A 17,878-nucleotide genomic window follows, 5' to 3' on the forward strand; every position below is an offset into this window, starting at 1 on the left:
GCAGGACATTTCGGCGTCATGTTCACCATTTATTTTTAGACTAACGCATTCATTGTAGCACGGTGGATGATAAGCACACAAACAAAGGAACGTTACGGGATAACAGACAAACTTTTTTGGAAATATATTCGTTTGTGGATTTGTATGGATTGCCTCGGAAAGATGCCTTTTAGCAGCTGTGAAGCCACGATTAAATGGCAAGTACGGGCCTTCATCCTTGTTTTTCTCATTGAGACGACAGTTTGCCAGATCCGCTACTCTGTCCCAGAGGAGATGAGAAAGGGCTCCTTTGTGGGAAATGTGGCTGAAGATTTAGGTATTGACGCTAAAAGACTGAAATCAGGCGGTTCCCGAATTGTTAACACTGAAAGCAGCGAGTATATTAGACTGGATGTAGACAAAGGGATTCTGGTCGTAGGAGAAAGAATAGATAGAGAGGAGCTATGCGGACAGACATCTCCCTGCAGTTTGAATTTTGAAATTATTATGACGAATCCAATGCAACTACATAGCGTTGTTGTAGAAGTGTTGGATGTTAATGATAATGCACCCGTGTTTCATGAGAAAGAAATGCATTTAGAGCTAGTAGAATCTGCACTTCCCGGAACCGAAATATTACAAGCGAGTGCAACTGACCCCGATGTTGGCATAAACGCCTTACACGGCTATACTCTGCACCCAACAACACATTTTAATATTAAGGTCCTGTCCAGCCCAAATGGCCATAAATATGCACAGCTGTATCTTTCTAGTGCTTTAGACAGGGAGAAAGAGGCAAAGCTGCTTCTCACGCTAACTGCTGTAGATGGCGGTGAACCACAGCGATCGGGGACGCTAAAAATACATGTAACTGTCCGAGATACAAATGACAATGCTCCGGTTTTTACCCAATCCATTTTCAAGGCGTCTGTTAGAGAAAATGTTCCAAAAGGAACTTTAGTGGTGACCTTGAGCGCAACAGATGCAGATGAAGGGATGAACGGCCGTGTTACATACCATTTTAATCGCATGTCTAGTAATGTTGCTGAACTATTTGATCTGGATGAAAACAGCGGCGATTTAACAGTAAAAGGTCTGATTGATTATGAAGAGACTAAAATTTATGAGATTGGCGTGCAGGCTAAAGATCAAGGTGGGCAAAGCACATCAACAAGTGTAATAATTGAGGTAATTGATGTAAATGACAATGCCCCTGTAATAACGTTAACTTCGTTTTCTAATGCCATAGCTGAGGATTCTCCTACTGCAACTACTGTAGCTATCATAAACGTTAAAGATGTAGATTCGGGAAAAAGTGGAAAAGTAGACTGCTCAATTAACAACAATATCCCATTCACAATCCAGTCATCTCTAAAGAATTATTATACTCTGGTAACAAACGGTGTCCTCGACAGGGAGCGCAATCCTGATTACAATATCGTTTTCACGGCTGTGGATGAAGGCTCCCCGCCTCTCTCAACTAACAAGACGGTTTCACTTCGAATAACTGATGTCAATGATAACGCCCCAGTATTTGAACAGAGCCATTATGAAGCTAATATTATGGAAAACAACTCCCCTGGATTATCAGTATTTTCCTTGAAAGCACATGACTCTGACTCTGGGCAGAACGCACGAGTGTCTTACCTCCTTATTGATACTCAGTTTAATGGTAATCCCATATCCACTTATGTATCTGTTAACGCAGAAAGTGGAGCTGTACAGACAGTTCGATCATTTGACTATGAGCAAATTAAAAGCCTACATTTTTTAGTTAAAGGACAGGATGGGGGCTCCCCACCTTTATGCAGCAATACCACAGTTAAAATAAACATTCAAGATAAGAACGACAACCCCCCTCAGGTTTTGTACCCAGTACAGACTGGTGGCTCTCCTGTGGCTGAAATGGTTCCTCGTTCAGCAGATGTGGGCTATCTGGTGACTAAAGTGGTGGCTGTGGATGTGGACTCTGGACAGAATGCCTGGCTCTCCTATAAACTGCAGAAAGCCACAGACAGGGCGCTGTTTGAAGTGGGCTTACAGAATGGAGAAATAAGAACTATCCGCCAGGTGACTGATAAAGATGCTGTGAAACAAAGACTGACTGTTATAGTGGAGGACAACGGGCAGCCCTCTCGTTCAGCTACAGTCATTGTTAACGTGGCGGTGGCGGACAGCTTCCCTGAAGTGCTGTCAGAGTTCACTGACTTTACACACGACAAGGAGTACAATGACAACCTGACTTTTTACTTAGTGTTGGCTCTGGCTGTAGTTTCCTTCCTCTTCATCACGTGTTTAGTGGTTATTATATCAGTGAAAATCTACAGATGGAGACAGTCTCGCATCCTGTATCACTCCAATCTCCCTGTGATTCCATATTATCCACCACGTTACTCAGACACTTTGGGGACAGGGACTCTCCAACACGTGTACAATTACGAGGTGTGCAGGACGACTGACTCCAGAAAGAGTGACTGTAAGTTCGGCAGAGCTGGTAGTCAGAACGTGCTGATAATGGACCCCAGTTCTACAGGCACGATGCAGCGGATACAGAGTGAAAAGAGCATCCTGGATGACCCAGATTCTCCTCTAGAGGTGAGGCCTTTGACATGTTGATCTTCACCAATAATGATGTTTGTGTTTTTTTAGAGGTCCTACTAAACAGTGGGAACCCTCTTGGTTCTCATGTAACTTAAAACACAGGAAGCAGTTTCAGGACCACAACCCATGGACAGCTCCACTGACTCAAAGTCAAATGTCCCTTTGAGCTTGTGATTATTTAACTTTTGAGCAGGTTTCTAAGTGTTCTATTAAGCTATGATTACTTTATGTGTTCGTTCACTAGAAATTGTATAGATGCAATTTCAGTTTCAGCTTTTATTCCACTTAGTACAGTATAGGTTAATGCCGATGAAAGGAGGGGAAGCCTGTGTTCGTATTATATACTCTGTCTCTGGTCTTGTTGTCACATACATTCATAGAATAATCAATTATATATTAACAGAAATATAATTATTTTGTCAAAAAAATATATATACACAAAATTACGAAGGAACACACGTGTTTGTGTTTCTGTTTTATAATACTGGATAATCGTAGTTTTGATTAACAAATCTTGCTCATCTACACTGCAGTGCTTGGCAAATACTTTTTTTCTGTCTCTGTTCATGATATGCATGCTTTGGACAGTAAGGGACGCTGTTGGTCAGTGAAACGAGTGATCCTTTTTGATTCAGAGGAGGTTTAGCCCTTATTTTCTGTTCAGTCAAGAGAGGCAAACTGTGAGCTTCATAAGCAGGACTACGGCCACAAATTTATTTGGAGCGAGGTTTTGAAAATCCGAGGAATACTTGATGCGATTTCCTTTCTTCTTTGTGGATTATATACAACAGGCTGTTGGTATTGCATTTCTTATTGTGGCAATGGCGTTTGAATATTCTCATTCGCGTGTAAAATGGCGTTTGTGTTTCAGGTCAGTATTGCCTTTTCTGATTTTCCTGTGGTGTCTCAGTCACGTCGTCTCAGGCCAAATCAGGTATACAATTCCAGAGGAGTTGAAGAAGGGATCACTTATTGGTAAAGTAGCCCAAGACCTTGGTCTAGATGTGCAAAGGCTTCGTTCTGGTCGTGCCCGTATCGTGACCAGACAAAGCTTCCAGTACACCGAGCTGCAAACAGACAAAGGCGTTTTAGTCGTCAATGAGAGAATTGACAGAGAGCAGCTGTGTGGAGACGTAACGCCGTGCAGCTTCAGCTTTGAGATTATTTTAGAAAACCCCATGGAGTTACACCAAGTAACAGTGGAAATAATTGACATAAATGACAATTCTCCGACGTTTAGAAAGAATGAAATCAAATTTGAAATAAGCGAATCTGCAACACTGGGGTCGCGCTTTTTGTTACCCAGCGCCGAAGACGCAGATGTAGGCAGTAATGGCTTACAGAAATATATACTAACTACCAATGACATATTTGGTTTGAAGCAGCATTCCAGTCCAGATGGTCGTAAATATGCTGAGATGATCTTACAAAAAGCGTTAGATCGAGAAAGCGAGCCTAGACTATCACTGAAGCTCATCGCTGTTGATGGCGGAACTCCACATAGATCTGGTACGGTAAATATCGACATCACAGTGCTAGATGCAAATGATAATCCTCCCATTTTCAACCAGTCTCTTTACAGAGCTGCTTTATTGGAAAATTCATTGAAAGGCACCTATATCACCAAAGTGAATGCAAGTGATGCAGACAGTGGATCAAACGGACTCGTCACTTATAGATTTTCAAACATGAAAGAGCAGATGGCTGATACATTTCTTTTAGACGAAATTAAGGGTACAATAACACTTGTAGGACAAGTAGATTATGAAAAAGATAAGAAATATGAAATTGTGGTTGAAGCTATGGACCAAGGAGGTCTAACAGACTCAAGTAAAGTTCAAATTGAGATTGTAGACGTCAATGATAATGCACCAGTTATAAATGTGATGTCATTCTCCAGCCCCGTGCCAGAGGACTCTTCCTCAGGTACCACAGTAGCAATAATAAATGTGATTGACGCAGACTCAGAACGAAATGGTCAAATAACTTGTACAACAGACAGTACTCTCCCATTTAAAATTAAATCAACATTAGTTAATTACTATGCATTAGTAACAGACTCAGCTTTTGACAGAGAAGTTGTACCAGAATATAACATAACTGTAAAGGCAACTGATTCGGGATCGCCATCCTTATCGAGCACAACAGTGTTACGTCTGAGAATATCAGATGTGAATGACAATGCTCCCTTATTTGATCAAATTAGCTACGTTGCTCACATTACAGAAAACAACTCCCCTGGGATGTCCATATTTTCTGTAAAAGCGCGTGACGTTGACTGGAATCAGAATTCTAGAATATCCTACTTTCTAGAAGACACACAGATCAATGGAAGTCCGATCTCTTCTTACGTCACAATAAATACAGAAACAGGAGCTATCAGTGCAGTGCGCTCATTTGACTACGAACAAATTAAAGAACTTAAGCTATCAGTCAAAGCTCAGGATGGAGGCTCCCCTCCACTAAGTACCAATGTGACTGTGAAAATAATAATCCAGGACCAGAACGACAATCCCCCTCAGGTTCTGTACCCAGTCCAGACTGGTGGTTCTCTGGTGGCTGAAATGGTTCCTCGTTCAGCAGATGTGGGCTATCTGGTGACTAAAGTTGTGGCTGTGGATGTGGACTCTGGACAGAATGCCTGGCTCTCCTATAAACTGCAGAAAGCCACAGACAGGGCGCTGTTTGAAGTGGGCTTACAGAATGGAGAAATAAGAACTATCCGCCAGGTGACTGATAAAGATGCTGTGAAACAAAGACTGACTGTTATAGTGGAGGACAACGGGCAGCCCTCTCGTTCAGCTACAGTCATTGTTAACGTGGCGGTGGCGGACAGCTTCCCTGAAGTGCTGTCAGAGTTCACTGACTTTACACACGACAAGGAGTACAATGACAACCTGACTTTTTACTTAGTGTTGGCTCTGGCTGTAGTTTCCTTCCTCTTCATCACGTGTTTAGTGGTTATTATATCAGTGAAAATCTACAGATGGAGACAGTCTCGCATCCTGTATCACTCCAATCTCCCTGTGATTCCATATTATCCACCACGTTACTCAGACACTTTGGGGACAGGGACTCTCCAACACGTGTACAATTACGAGGTGTGCAGGACGACTGACTCCAGAAAGAGTGACTGTAAGTTCGGCAGAGCTGGTAATCAAAACGTGCTGATAATGGACCCCAGTTCTACAGGGACGATGCAGCGGATACAGAGTGAAAGGAGCATCCTGGATGAACCAGACTCTCCTCTAGAGGTTGGCTTTACCTTTTATTTATAACGCTCTATAAATCAGCTGTACATTTTTTAGACCCTTCGTCACAATCCAAATCATAATTGTTGGTACATATTGAAATGCCTGGATTGCTCGTTTTATCACTTCATTTATGCTGCTAATTTTGCTTGTCCGAACATTTGTTAGTTTTTTACAGACGACTGCCAATTCGAAAATATTTTTGAACGTACTTTAACTGACTAAAAAAAAAAACAAATAAAATTACAGAATAGGCATGGAACACCATGCTTGTTTACCACGTATCTTTTTAGAATTGTGTGATATTTTCCATGGAAATCAAACCAATACGTTATCTGTTTGATCTTCGAAACCACCATTTACTGATTAAATTAAGTAGCTACTCATTAATATGAGTTTTGGTAACGTATAGATTTAAAAGAGAGGCTGTAAAATCTCTCTCTCTCTCTCTCTCTCTCTCTCTCTCTCTCTCTCTCTCTCTCTCTCTCTCTCTCTCCCTCCCTCTCTCTCTCTCTCTCTCTCGTGCCCATATGTATCTATACAAGTTACTATCACATTCCACTCATGTACGCAGGAACCTACTTCTTACTAAGTCATTTACCTATAAACATCATTAACATATTTTAACGCATTGTGATGAACCCTGTATGAAGCAATGTGTAGTTCTGTGCTTTCAACTCATAGGGACGCTGTTGACCAATGTGCTGAGTATCAAGAGCGTGTTGCAACTGTACCTCCCCCACCATCTAGACATGTTACAGAGGAAGAGAAAACATAATCGAAAAGGCAGGTTTTGGAAAAGGGAGATCATCAGACTCGGAGACACCGGGCGAATTGAGAGCATTCTTGGATTGTGGATTATTGATTATTTCACTGACATTTGTGTCTAAAAGCCGTTTTCCTCATAACGGATTTGATACTGCTTTTTTGGACGGGAAAATGTCGGACAGAACAATGAAACGGCAAGTAGGCCTGTTTTTGTTCATCTGTTTATTGTCTCTCAGCTTGGTTCTGGGGCAGGTCAGTTATTCCATTCCTGAGGAAATGGCGAAAGGATCTTTGGTCGGTAACATAGCACACGATTTAGGTTTAGATGTGAAACGGTTGAAATCAGGGAAAGCTCGTATATATACCGGAGAAGGTACCGAATACATCGAGTTGAATAAAGACAGAGGAGTCCTCCTGATCAAAGAGCGGATAGACAGAGAAGCTCTCTGCGGGCAGACGACGCCCTGTGCTCTCGATTTTCAAATCATTCTTGAGAATCCTATGCATTTTTACAGCATCACTGTCGAGATCACCGACATTAACGATAACTCTCCCAGTTTTCAAAACACTGAAATGAAATTTGAGATTAGTGAAATGTCTCAAATTGGATCAAAATTTGTTTTAGAAAAGGCAGTTGACGACGACGTAGGAGTTAATGGTCTCCAGGGTTATTCGCTAAGTTCAAGTGACACGTTTATTTTAACCCCTTTCAGAAAAGGCAGTAGTAGAAATGTTGAGATGGTTTTAAAAAACCCTCTTGACCGAGAGAAACAGGAGCGATTGTCTTTAGTATTAACTGCTTTAGATGGCGGCGACCCACAACTCTCTGGAACAATACTAATTGGCATAACTGTATTGGACGCTAACGATAATGCACCTGTTTGTAGTCAAACAGAGTATAAGACTAATGTAAAAGAAAACTCTTTGAAAGGAACTGTTCTCACCACAGTGAGCGCATCCGATGCAGATGAAGGTCCACATGGCCACATACAGTTTTCAATTTCTAACGCTCCTAAGGGGACATTAGACTTGTTTGACATCGATAAAGAAAATGGAGTGTTCACGTTAATGGGGAAACTTGATTATGAGAAATCTAAACATTATGAGATAGATGTTCAAGCAACAGATGAAGGTGGTAAATCAGATGTATGTAAAGTTATAATTGAGGTGATAGACACAAACGATAACCCACCAGCTATCAATATTATGTCAACATCTTCCAGTATATCTGAGGATGTTAAGCCAGGGACCGTTCTCACAATGATGAACGTTCAGGATCCAGATTCAAATGAAAATGGCAAAGTCCATTGTTTTTTAAATGAAAATATTCATTTTACAATCACATCAACATCAAATAATTTCTTTAATCTATTGACAGAAGGTGAATTAGACAGAGAGAGAGCTTCTCAATATAATATAACTGTTACCTGCTCTGATGACGGAGTGCCCTCCCTCTCCAGCAGCGTCACTCTGACCTTACAAATCTCTGATGTAAATGATAATGCACCTGTCTTTGAGAGGAGCTCATATGAGGCCTACATTGTAGAAAACAACACACCAGGTCTCTCTATATTCACAGTGAAAGCCAGAGACGCTGACTGGAACCAGAATGCCCGTGTTTCTTACATACTGGAGGACTCCTCTGTTAACGGAGTGCCAGTCTCCTCGTATGTGTCCGTTAGTGCTGATAGTGGAGTCATCCATGCAGTTCGCTCTTTTGACTACGAGCAGATCAAAGATTTCCAGTTCCGAGTCAAAGCGCAGGATGGAGGCTCCCCTCCACTCAGTAGTAATGTGACAGTGAAAATAATGATCCAGGACCAGAACGACAACCCCCCTCAGGTTCTGTATCCAGTCCAGACTGGTGGCTCTCTGGTGGCTGAAATGGTTCCTCGTTCAGCAGATGTGGGCTATTTGGTGACTAAAGTGGTAGCTGTGGATGTGGACTCTGGACAGAATGCCTGGCTCTCCTATAAACTGCAGAAAGCCACAGACAGGGCGCTGTTTGAAGTGGGCTTACAGAATGGAGAAATAAGAACTATCCGCCAGGTGACTGATAAAGATGCTGTGAAACAAAGACTGACTGTTATAGTGGAGGACAACGGGCAGCCCTCTCGTTCAGCTACAGTCATTGTTAACGTGGCGGTGGCGGACAGCTTCCCTGAAGTGCTGTCAGAGTTCACTGACTTTACACACGACAAGGAGTACAATGACAACCTGACTTTTTACTTAGTGTTGGCTCTGGCTGTAGTTTCCTTCCTCTTCATCACGTGTTTAGTGGTTATTATATCAGTGAAAATCTACAGATGGAGACAGTCTCGCATCCTGTATCACTCCAATCTCCCTGTGATTCCATATTATCCACCACGTTACTCAGACACTTTGGGGACAGGGACTCTCCAACACGTGTACAATTACGAGGTGTGCAGGACGACTGACTCCAGAAAGAGTGACTGTAAATTCGGCAGAGCTGGTAGTCAAAACGTGCTGATAATGGACCCCAGTTCTACAGGGACGATGCAGCGGATACAGAGTGAAAAGAGCATCCTGGATGAACCAGACTCTCCTTTAGAGGTTAGTTTTAAAGGAATAATTATGTAACAATTGCCATGTTTGTTTGTTTTATATGGCCACACCATTATTTTCCGTTGAACAGTGACGCTTTGACCCGTATTCTATGAGGACTTTTATCAAGTAATTTTTCTCAGGAGCGCCATCATTGTCCTTCTAGGTACAGTTTATTTGAATAGGATATTTTTCACTTAATTTGTAAAGTTAGTGTCATGTTGTCAGTTGAGAATTTTGACAACAATATTTGCCATGTATTTGTGAATGAATAATCACAACTATTCTTCTCAAATGTGCGTTTTACATATGGTATAACTTAAACAGAAGAAATGATGTGCACTTTTCAGTTAATAGTAGGTTTGTCCAACGTTTCCAACATACATGACAGAAAAACTCTTTTACATTTAGGAATTGTAGCTTTTAACTGTGCATTTCTATCATTCAGTGCTTTTTTTCAATTCAGTACCATGGACAGCTCCAGAGTTGGCCTCTGGGTTGTATATTTTCTCAGAGCAGATCATTGCTGCAGTGTGATGCCATGTTAGATTAAAATAAAAATCTTTCCACTCTGAAACACTAAACCTTTTAATCTTACAGAGCAATTCTAATTTATGTTTTAATTGGTTTTACAATTTGAAATTGATTTGCATCTACAAGCTAGTACTGTTTGTGCAATCACACTGTCAAATCTTACACAGTATTCTTACCTTTTTAATTTGCTTAATTTATTTTGTATCACTTGACTCCATGTTGTGTGAAGTTATACATGAATTTCTTTTTTTGTGCAAATTTGGGATACTTGGGAGTGGTATGGTGCAAAATTTCTCATTTGGTTTTAATGTTGTAAGTTTTATCTCATCCAGTTCTAATACTCTAATACGTATTACTACGGAGCTTCCCCTTAGAGAGATATCACATAAGATGTCCCTTACTCATTGGAATGTTTTATGTCTAAATTCTAAAATGTACTGCAAATATGTAGTTATTCATTAGTTGGCGTCATCCTTTTTACAATATTACACACTGGATATGTAAATGAATAAATAATGAGAGGTAAATATAAGGAATTAGGTGTGTCATTTCCTCTTTTCATGCATAGTAAAGACAGTGAGGAGAGCCTGGTGTTAAAGCTTTAAAATTGTGTGTGTGTGTGTGTGTGTGTGTGTGTGTGTGTGCGTGTGTGTGTGTGTGTGTGTGTGTTGTGTGTGTGTGTGTGTGTGTGTGCGTGTGTGTGTGTGTGTGTGTGTGTTGTGTGTGTGTGTGTGTGTGTGTGCGTGCGTAACATGAAAACATTATCTATAATAACAGGGAGTTAATACCATTCCTCAACACTTTATGTACCGAATTACAAAGGATTTAGTGTTTGTATATTTGTTGTTGTTAGTTTAAGAGTGTTCGATTGTAATTGAGTAGACTTCTCAGGCTCATTTTAAAATACACATCAATCTAAGAAGGCGTAAAAAATATTCTGTCATACAATATTTTTGTGTTGAACTTACGAAATTTGATTACCTGAAAATAGAAACTACTCACAATAATTTCCCATGTTCTAAAGTATTCTGTAATTCAGTAAAATGAACTCTTAGGGCCGCTGTTGACCAGTCTGTGTTAGTAAAGGGAAAGAAGTCAGCAGTACCACCCCTATCATTCAGAAACAGAACGAGAGAAATACACAGGGAACAGTACAGAAGACGAGGACCACAGCTCTAAATGTTCATTTGGACGGGCACTGTGCTTTTATATTTGTAGTTTACGACATAGCTTGTGATTATATACAACCCGAGGACATAAAACGGATTATCTCTGAAGAAAAATACGTTTTTACAGGAATATTCCGCCGTTCATTTCAAAGGAACATGACGGACAGAACAATGAGACGGCAAGTGCTGCTGTTTATGTCGATTCTCTATTTCAGTTCAGCGTTTGGGCAGGTCAGCTACTCCATTCCAGAAGAAATGCCTAGGGGCTCCTTTGTGGGTGATATCGCGCAAGATTTGGGTTTGGATGTGAAAAGGCTTAAATCAGGAAAAGCTCGCATTTATACGGGAGACAGTGCAGAGTACATGGAGTTAAACAAGGAAAGAGGAGTCCTCCTTGTCAAAGAAAAAATAGACAGAGAGGCGATCTGCCCACAGACATCACCCTGTGCTTTGCATTTCCAGGTCATTTTAGAGAATCCCATGGAATTTTATCGCATTGTTGTCGAAGTTAAAGATATTAATGACAATGCCCCATTTTTTAAAAGAGGTGAAATGAAATTCAAGATAAGTGAGTCAATTGTTCCAGGGACAGTATTTCAGCTCGATCAGGCAGTAGACCTGGATGTCGGTGCAAATGGCCTTCACAGTTATTTGTTAAAACCAACTGATAACTTCGTTTTGAAACTGCAAAGCCAAGTCGACGGAAGCAAGATGGTAGAAATGGCTTTACAGAAACCTTTGGATCGTGAAAAACAGGATCATTTGTCCCTTGTATTGACTGCAGTTGACGGCGGTGAACCGCAGCTTTCCGGGACAATGCAGATACATGTTAACGTGTTAGATAGTAACGACAATGCTCCTCTTTTTACTCAGAAGATCTATAAATCCACCTTAAGAGAAAATTCACCCGCAGGAACAGTAGTGATTACAGTTAGTGCATCTGACTTAGACGAGGGATCTAATGGAAAGATTTCCTATGCTATATTGAACTCTGCTGATGATGCATCTGAAGTATTTGACATAAACGGAGAAAATGGCGAGGTTAGATTGATCGGAAGCACAGACTTTGAAAAGAAGCGACAGTATCAAATACATGTCCAGGCTAGTGATGAAGGAGGGCTAACCGATTCCAGTAAAGTTATTGTAGAGATAGTTGATACAAATGACAACAAACCTGCCATAAATTTCATGTCGAAGTCGAGTGTAGTAACAGAGAACATTCAGCCTGGCACTGTTGTGACAATTGTAAATGTCCAAGATCCAGACTCAGGTGAAAATGGTAAAGTGCAATGTTATATTAACGAGAATATTCCATTTTCAATTTCCTCTACGTCAAATGATTTCTTCAGTATAGTGACAGACGGTGATTTGGACAGAGAGAGAGCCTCCGAGTATAATATAACTGTGACCTGCTCTGATGAGGGAGTGCCCTCCCTCTCCAGCAGCGTCACTCTCACCTTACAGATCTCTGATGTAAATGATAATGCACCTGTCTTTGAGAGGAGCTCATATGAGGCCTACATTGTAGAAAACAACACACCAGGCCTCTCTATATTCACAGTGAAAGCCAGAGACGCTGACTGGAACCAGAATGCCCGTGTTTCTTACATACTGGAGGACTCCTCTGTTAACGGAGTGTCAGTCTCCTCATATGTGTCCGTTAGTGCTGATAGTGGAGTCATCCATGCAGTTCGCTCTTTTGACTACGAGCAGGTCAAAGATTTCCAGTTCCGCGTCAAAGCGCAGGATGGAGGCTCTCCTCCACTCAGCAGCAATGTGACAGTGAAAATAATGATCCAGGATCATAACGACAATCCTCCTCAGGTTCTGTACCCAGTCCAGACTGGTGGCTCTGTGGTGGCTGAAATGGTGCCTCGTTCAGCAGATGTGGGCTATCTGGTGACTAAAGTAGTGGCTGTGGATGTGGACTCTGGACAGAATGCCTGGCTCTCCTATAAACTGCAGAAAGCCACAGACAGGGCGCTGTTTGAAGTGGGCTTACAGAATGGAGAAATAAGAACTATCCGCCAGGTGACTGATAAAGATGCTGTGAAACAAAGACTGACTGTTATAGTGGAGGATAACGGGCAGCCCTCTCGTTCAGCTACAGTCATTGTTAACATGGCGGTGGCGGACAGCTTCCCTGAAGTGCTGTCAGAGTTCACTGACTTTACACACGACAAGGAGTACAATGACAACCTGACTTTTTACTTAGTGTTAGCTCTGGCTGTAGTTTCCTTCCTCTTCATCACGTGTTTAGTGGTTATTATATCAGTGAAAATCTACAGATGGAGACAGTCTCGCATCCTGTATCACTCCAATCTCCCTGTGATTCCATATTATCCACCACGTTACTCAGACACTTTGGGGACAGGGACTCTCCAACACGTGTACAATTACGAGGTGTGCAGGACGACTGACTCTAGAAAGAGTGACTGTAAGTTCGGCAGAGCCGGTAGTCAAAACGTGCTGATAATGGACCCCAGTTCTACAGGGACGATGCAGCGGATACAGAGTGAAAAGAGCATCCTGGATGAACCAGACTCTCCTCTAGAGGTTAGAATTCAAAATTGTTTTACATTGACTTGACATAATGCAACACACAAATGCATTAAATTGAGATATATACGAAATATGTTTGCGTTAAGAATTTGCACTTAATTATTTGTGATGATTTTTACCACACCTCGTTTTTATGTTACCTGTTTTCATTGTTATTATCATCGCTGCTATGTTGTATTTAATTGTGTCTTCATATTAGGTTATGGCAAGGCCTGTAACATTATCCAGATTTCTTTCAGATCATATGGTTATTTTTCTTTTGCGTTTACAAGCAGAGTCATTATTACTACTTTGGAATTTATTCGTTTTTCATCTCTCTGTATTCGGGACTTAATTTCATTGCATACAATGCAAACCTTGAAAGGTTATTGTTACTTTTTGCTCCTGATTTTGTCACTGATAACAGCGTCTGAAGACGTGTGTGTGTGTGTGTGTGTGTGTGTGTGTGTGTGTGTGTGTGTGTGTGTGTGTGTGTGTGTGTGTGTGTATTTATACATACCCGGTAAAGGCATCGTTTCTGCTGAACACCATCCGGCTTATATTTCATTACTTGATACGTTTTTGCACCAACGTTGCTTTTGTTGAAATAAATACAGGTGTCTGAATCAGGGTGGTGAGCCTTCACAGATAAATTTCACCGCTCAATCTTGGTTTTAAAGTGGAGCCATGAGTGCAAAGCCGCTGACCTGTCGCTGGGACATAAAACATCTTCCTACTACCTGAGTGCTTTTAATAGTTTTCCATTTGCACAAGTGTGTAGTTCATTAGATTGAACTCTTAGGGCCGCTGTTGACCAGTGTGTGGTAACTGTAGTGCAGGTTTCAGCAGTACCTCCCCCATTATTGTTTCTCCTTTGAAACAGATGAAAAAAGATAGTCAGTACGAATATTACACGGTTAGAGAGCAGTCATCGTCGACGCAGACAGCAGCCGTGAACTGTAATTCATCGATTACTTCAAACTGGTTTATATGTGGAGGAAATACAGCGGATATTCTATCCAACGGGAATACTACTGTGGGCAGGATTCGTTTTGCATGGAAGTACCGGGGAGAACAATGAGGTGGCGAGTGCTGTTGTTTATCTCAATCCTTCCCCTCGCATCGGTGGCTGGGCAGGTCAGCTACTCCATCCCCGAGGAAATGGCCAAAGGTTCGTTAGTCGGTAACATCGGTCAGGATTTAGGTTTAGACAGAAAAAGATTGACATCAGGGAAAGCTCGGATTTTTACAGGAGACAGTGCAGGCTATATCGAGCTGAGCAGAGAACGAGGAGTCCTCCTTATCAAAGAAAAAATAGACAGAGAGGCGCTGTGTGGACAGACGACGCCCTGCGCTTTACATTTTCAGGTTATTTTAGAAAACCCGATGGAATTCTACACTGTTGTTGTCGAAATTACAGATATAAATGACAACGCTCCAATGTTTGAAAAATCTAACATGAACTTTAAAATAAGTGAATCTGCCATTATAGGAGCTAAGTTCTTACTAGAGAGGGCAATAGATCCCGATGTCGGTATGAATAGTCTTCAGAGTTATCTTCTGACGAAAACCGACAATTTCGTGTTGAAATTGAAAGATCAGCCCGATGGAGAAAAGATCGTTGAAATGGTTTTACAAAAGCCTCTTGACAGAGAAAAACAAGAGGAGATATTTATTGTGTTAACTGCGGTGGACGGAGGTGAACCAAACCTGTCAGGCACAGCGCAGATACATGTTACAGTCCTTGATGCCAATGACAATGCACCTGTATTTACGAATACAGTTTATAAAGCTACAATAACTGAAAACGCCCCACAAGGTACAGTCATAACCACAGTAAGTGCTTCTGATGCTGATAAAGGATCAAATTCCAAGATAACTTATTCAATATCCAACACAGTCGCAGGTGTGCGAGACATGTTTGAAATTAATGAATTAAATGGGGATTTGATCTTAAAAAGTAGTGTGGATTATGAAAAGGCACGCCACTATCAAATACATGTGCAAGCCAGTGATGAGGGCGGACTGACAGACTCATGTAAAATTACGGTTGAGGTTGTAGACATAAATGATAACAGTCCAGTTATTAATATTATGTCACAGACTAATGTAATTGCGGAGGACTCTAAACAAGCTACTGTTGTGACAATGGTGAATGTCCAAGACATGGATTCCGGTGAAAATGGAAAAGTTCACTGCGCCATTAATGAACATATTCCTTTTACATTAAAGCCGGCGTCAAGTAATTTCTTTAACCTCGTAACAGATAATGATTTGGACAGAGAGAGAGCCTCAGAGTACAATATAACTGTGGCCTGCTCTGATGAGGGAGTGCCCTCCCTCTCCAGCAGCGTCACTCTCACCTTACAGATCTCTGATGTAAATGATAACGCTCCTGTCTTTGAGAGGAGCTCATATGAGGCCTACATTGTAGAAAACAACACACCAGGCCTCTCTATATTCACAGTGAAAGCCAGAGACGCTGACTGGAACCAGAATGCCCGTGTTTCTTACATATTGGAGGACTCCTCTGTTAACGGAGTGCCAGTCTCCTCATATGTGTCCGTTAGTGCTGATAGTGGAGTCATCCATGCAGTTCGCTCTTTTGACTACGAGCAGATTAAAGATTTCCATTTCCGCGTCAAAGCTCAGGATGGAGGCTCCCCTCCACTCAGTAGCAATGTGACAGTGAAAATGATGGTCCAGGACCAGAACGACAACCCCCCTCAGGTTTTGTACCCAGTCCAGACTGGTGGTTCTGTGGTGGCTGAAATGGTGCCTCGTTCAGCAGATGTGGGCTATCTGGTGACTAAAGTGGTAGCTGTGGATGTGGACTCTGGACAGAATGCCTGGCTCTCCTATAAACTGCAGAAAGCCACAGACAGGGCGCTGTTTGAAGTGGGCTTACAGAATGGAGAAATAAGAACTATCCGCCAGGTGACTGATAAAGATGCTGTGAAACAAAGACTGACTGTTATAGTGGAGGACAACGGGCAGCCCTCTCGTTCAGCTACAGTCATTGTTAACGTGGCGGTGGCGGACAGCTTCCCTGAAGTGCTGTCAGAGTTCACTGACTTTACACACGACAAGGAGTACAATGACAACCTGACTTTTTACTTAGTGTTGGCTCTGGCTGTAGTTTCCTTCCTCTTCATCACGTGTTTAGTGGTTATTATATCAGTGAAAATCTACAGATGGAGACAGTCTCGCATCCTGTATCACTCCAATCTCCCTGTGATTCCATATTATCCACCACGTTACTCAGACACTTTGGGGACAGGGACTCTCCAACACGTGTACAATTACGAGGTGTGCAGGACGACTGACTCCAGAAAGAGTGACTGTAAGTTCGGCAGAGCTGGTAGTCAGAACGTGCTGATAATGGACCCCAGTTCTACAGGGACGATGCAGCGGATACAGAGTGAAAAGAGCATCCTGGATGAACCTGACTCTCCTCTAGAGGTTAGTTTTTCAGAAGTTACAGATTTTCCTCATCAACTATTTGTAGGATTATTTTTGCAACACATTGAGTTACATTTTCTTAAACATTTCAAATGCAGTTTGTTTCCTTTGCCCAGTTTAACGTGGATTGCTGTGAATATGCTTGTACTTCATGTGATTGTACCTGCTCAGCACCATGGACAGCACTCAAACGAGCAATTTCACTCAAATGCCTCAAGGGAGAAGTAAATTCGAAACTGTGTCATTTCGACATCTTGTCCTGTGTGCTTATATATTCCGCAGACTCTCTCCCTCTCTATTTCTCTGTATTTTTGTCTGTTTTGCAAGTTCCTTTGTGTTTTTATTATTAGTTTTCATAATTTTAACTTTCTGTAGACATCTGTAACTTTTCATTGAAGAACACATTGAAAAATCAAATAGATTACTTTAGAAATGTAAATATTTTACCGGTGCATTTGAATCAAGAGTCAAGGCTTAGAATGCTGTGTTTTCTCATTCAGCACCATGGACAGCGCAGACGTCAGTTGTGTCACTGTTGTTCCCTTAGCTTATGGTAACATGAAAAATTAGTTTAATTTTAACTTTTTTTCCCCTCCTTCTTAACTTGTTGATATATAGTTGCTTCTATGTGGCTGTTCCTTTATTTTTGATTGCATTATAGCTTCATATTGTAATTTATACTGCTAGTGCTTAAGTCGTCTGCTTGTCACTTAACAGTAATGTAGACAATGGGAATTTAAGTATTGGTGGAAATGTTTTCGTTGCATATATTTATTTGTATTTTATTCCATCATCATCTTCTTTGTCGTTATTATTATTATTATTATCATTATTATTATTATTATTATTATTATTATTACTATTTTATTCTATTTTATTTTATTTTATTTTTGTGATTGCCACAGTGTAGTTCAGACCATTGAACAGACAGTGACGCTGTTGACTATCGAGTTGTCGTGATAGTGTTTGTATCAGTACCTCCCCTATGCCTCAACATATTACATTGGA

At 41.3% G+C, this 17,878-nt stretch overlaps 5 protein-coding genes across 5 annotated transcripts; all 5 read left to right on the forward strand.

The window, feature by feature from the left end:
* The first annotated feature begins 162 nt into the window (after window positions 1-162).
* Window positions 163-2,595, forward strand: LOC128363440 (protocadherin gamma-A5-like). The gene has a single exon (XM_053324442.1). It carries the CDS (start codon window positions 163-165, stop codon window positions 2,593-2,595), a length of 2,433 nt encoding a protein of 810 aa, XP_053180417.1.
* An 806-nt stretch (window positions 2,596-3,401) lies between these two features.
* LOC128363441 (protocadherin gamma-A7-like) lies at window positions 3,402-5,858 on the forward strand. The gene is made up of 2 exons (XM_053324443.1): window positions 3,402-3,771; window positions 5,059-5,858. Exons 1-2 carry the CDS (start codon window positions 3,402-3,404, stop codon window positions 5,856-5,858), a joined length of 1,170 nt encoding a protein of 389 aa, XP_053180418.1.
* A 912-nt stretch (window positions 5,859-6,770) lies between these two features.
* On the forward strand, window positions 6,771-9,200 carry LOC128363442 (protocadherin gamma-A2-like). The gene has a single exon (XM_053324444.1). It carries the CDS (start codon window positions 6,771-6,773, stop codon window positions 9,198-9,200), a length of 2,430 nt encoding a protein of 809 aa, XP_053180419.1.
* A 1,823-nt stretch (window positions 9,201-11,023) lies between these two features.
* LOC128363444 (protocadherin beta-16-like) lies at window positions 11,024-13,456 on the forward strand. Its single transcript, XM_053324445.1, has one exon. It carries the CDS (start codon window positions 11,024-11,026, stop codon window positions 13,454-13,456), a length of 2,433 nt encoding a protein of 810 aa, XP_053180420.1.
* Window positions 13,457-14,464: 1,008 nt separating this feature from the next.
* Window positions 14,465-17,098, forward strand: LOC128363445 (protocadherin beta-16-like). The gene is made up of 2 exons (XM_053324446.1): window positions 14,465-16,870; window positions 17,042-17,098. The coding sequence occupies exons 1-2, from the start codon at window positions 14,465-14,467 to the stop codon at window positions 17,096-17,098; spliced, it is 2,463 nt and encodes an 820-aa protein (XP_053180421.1).
* The last annotated feature ends 780 nt before the right edge of the window (window positions 17,099-17,878 follow it).

The sequence above is a fragment of the Scomber japonicus genome, chromosome 8 (genome assembly GCF_027409825.1).
Source record: "Scomber japonicus isolate fScoJap1 chromosome 8, fScoJap1.pri, whole genome shotgun sequence".
Taxonomy (NCBI): domain Eukaryota; kingdom Metazoa; phylum Chordata; class Actinopteri; order Scombriformes; family Scombridae; genus Scomber; species Scomber japonicus.

What these genes read in the sequence shown, in the direction of transcription:
- LOC128363442 (XM_053324444.1), top strand. Translation starts at nt 6,771, where the DNA reads ATGTCGGACAGAACAATGAAACGGCAAGTAGGCCTGTTTTTGTTCATC.
- LOC128363444 (XM_053324445.1), top strand. Translation starts at nt 11,024, where the DNA reads ATGACGGACAGAACAATGAGACGGCAAGTGCTGCTGTTTATGTCGATT.
- LOC128363445 (XM_053324446.1), top strand. Translation starts at nt 14,465, where the DNA reads ATGGAAGTACCGGGGAGAACAATGAGGTGGCGAGTGCTGTTGTTTATC. An exon ending in AACCTGACTCTCCTCTAGAG is followed by an intron (nt 16,871 to 17,041) that starts GTTAGTTTTTCA and finishes GTACCTGCTCAG; the next exon opens with CACCATGGACAGCACTCAAA.
- LOC128363440 (XM_053324442.1), top strand. Translation starts at nt 163, where the DNA reads ATGCCTTTTAGCAGCTGTGAAGCCACGATTAAATGGCAAGTACGGGCC.
- LOC128363441 (XM_053324443.1), top strand. Translation starts at nt 3,402, where the DNA reads ATGGCGTTTGAATATTCTCATTCGCGTGTAAAATGGCGTTTGTGTTTC. An exon ending in AAACCCCATGGAGTTACACC is followed by an intron (nt 3,772 to 5,058) that starts AAGTAACAGTGG and finishes GTACCAATGTGA; the next exon opens with CTGTGAAAATAATAATCCAG.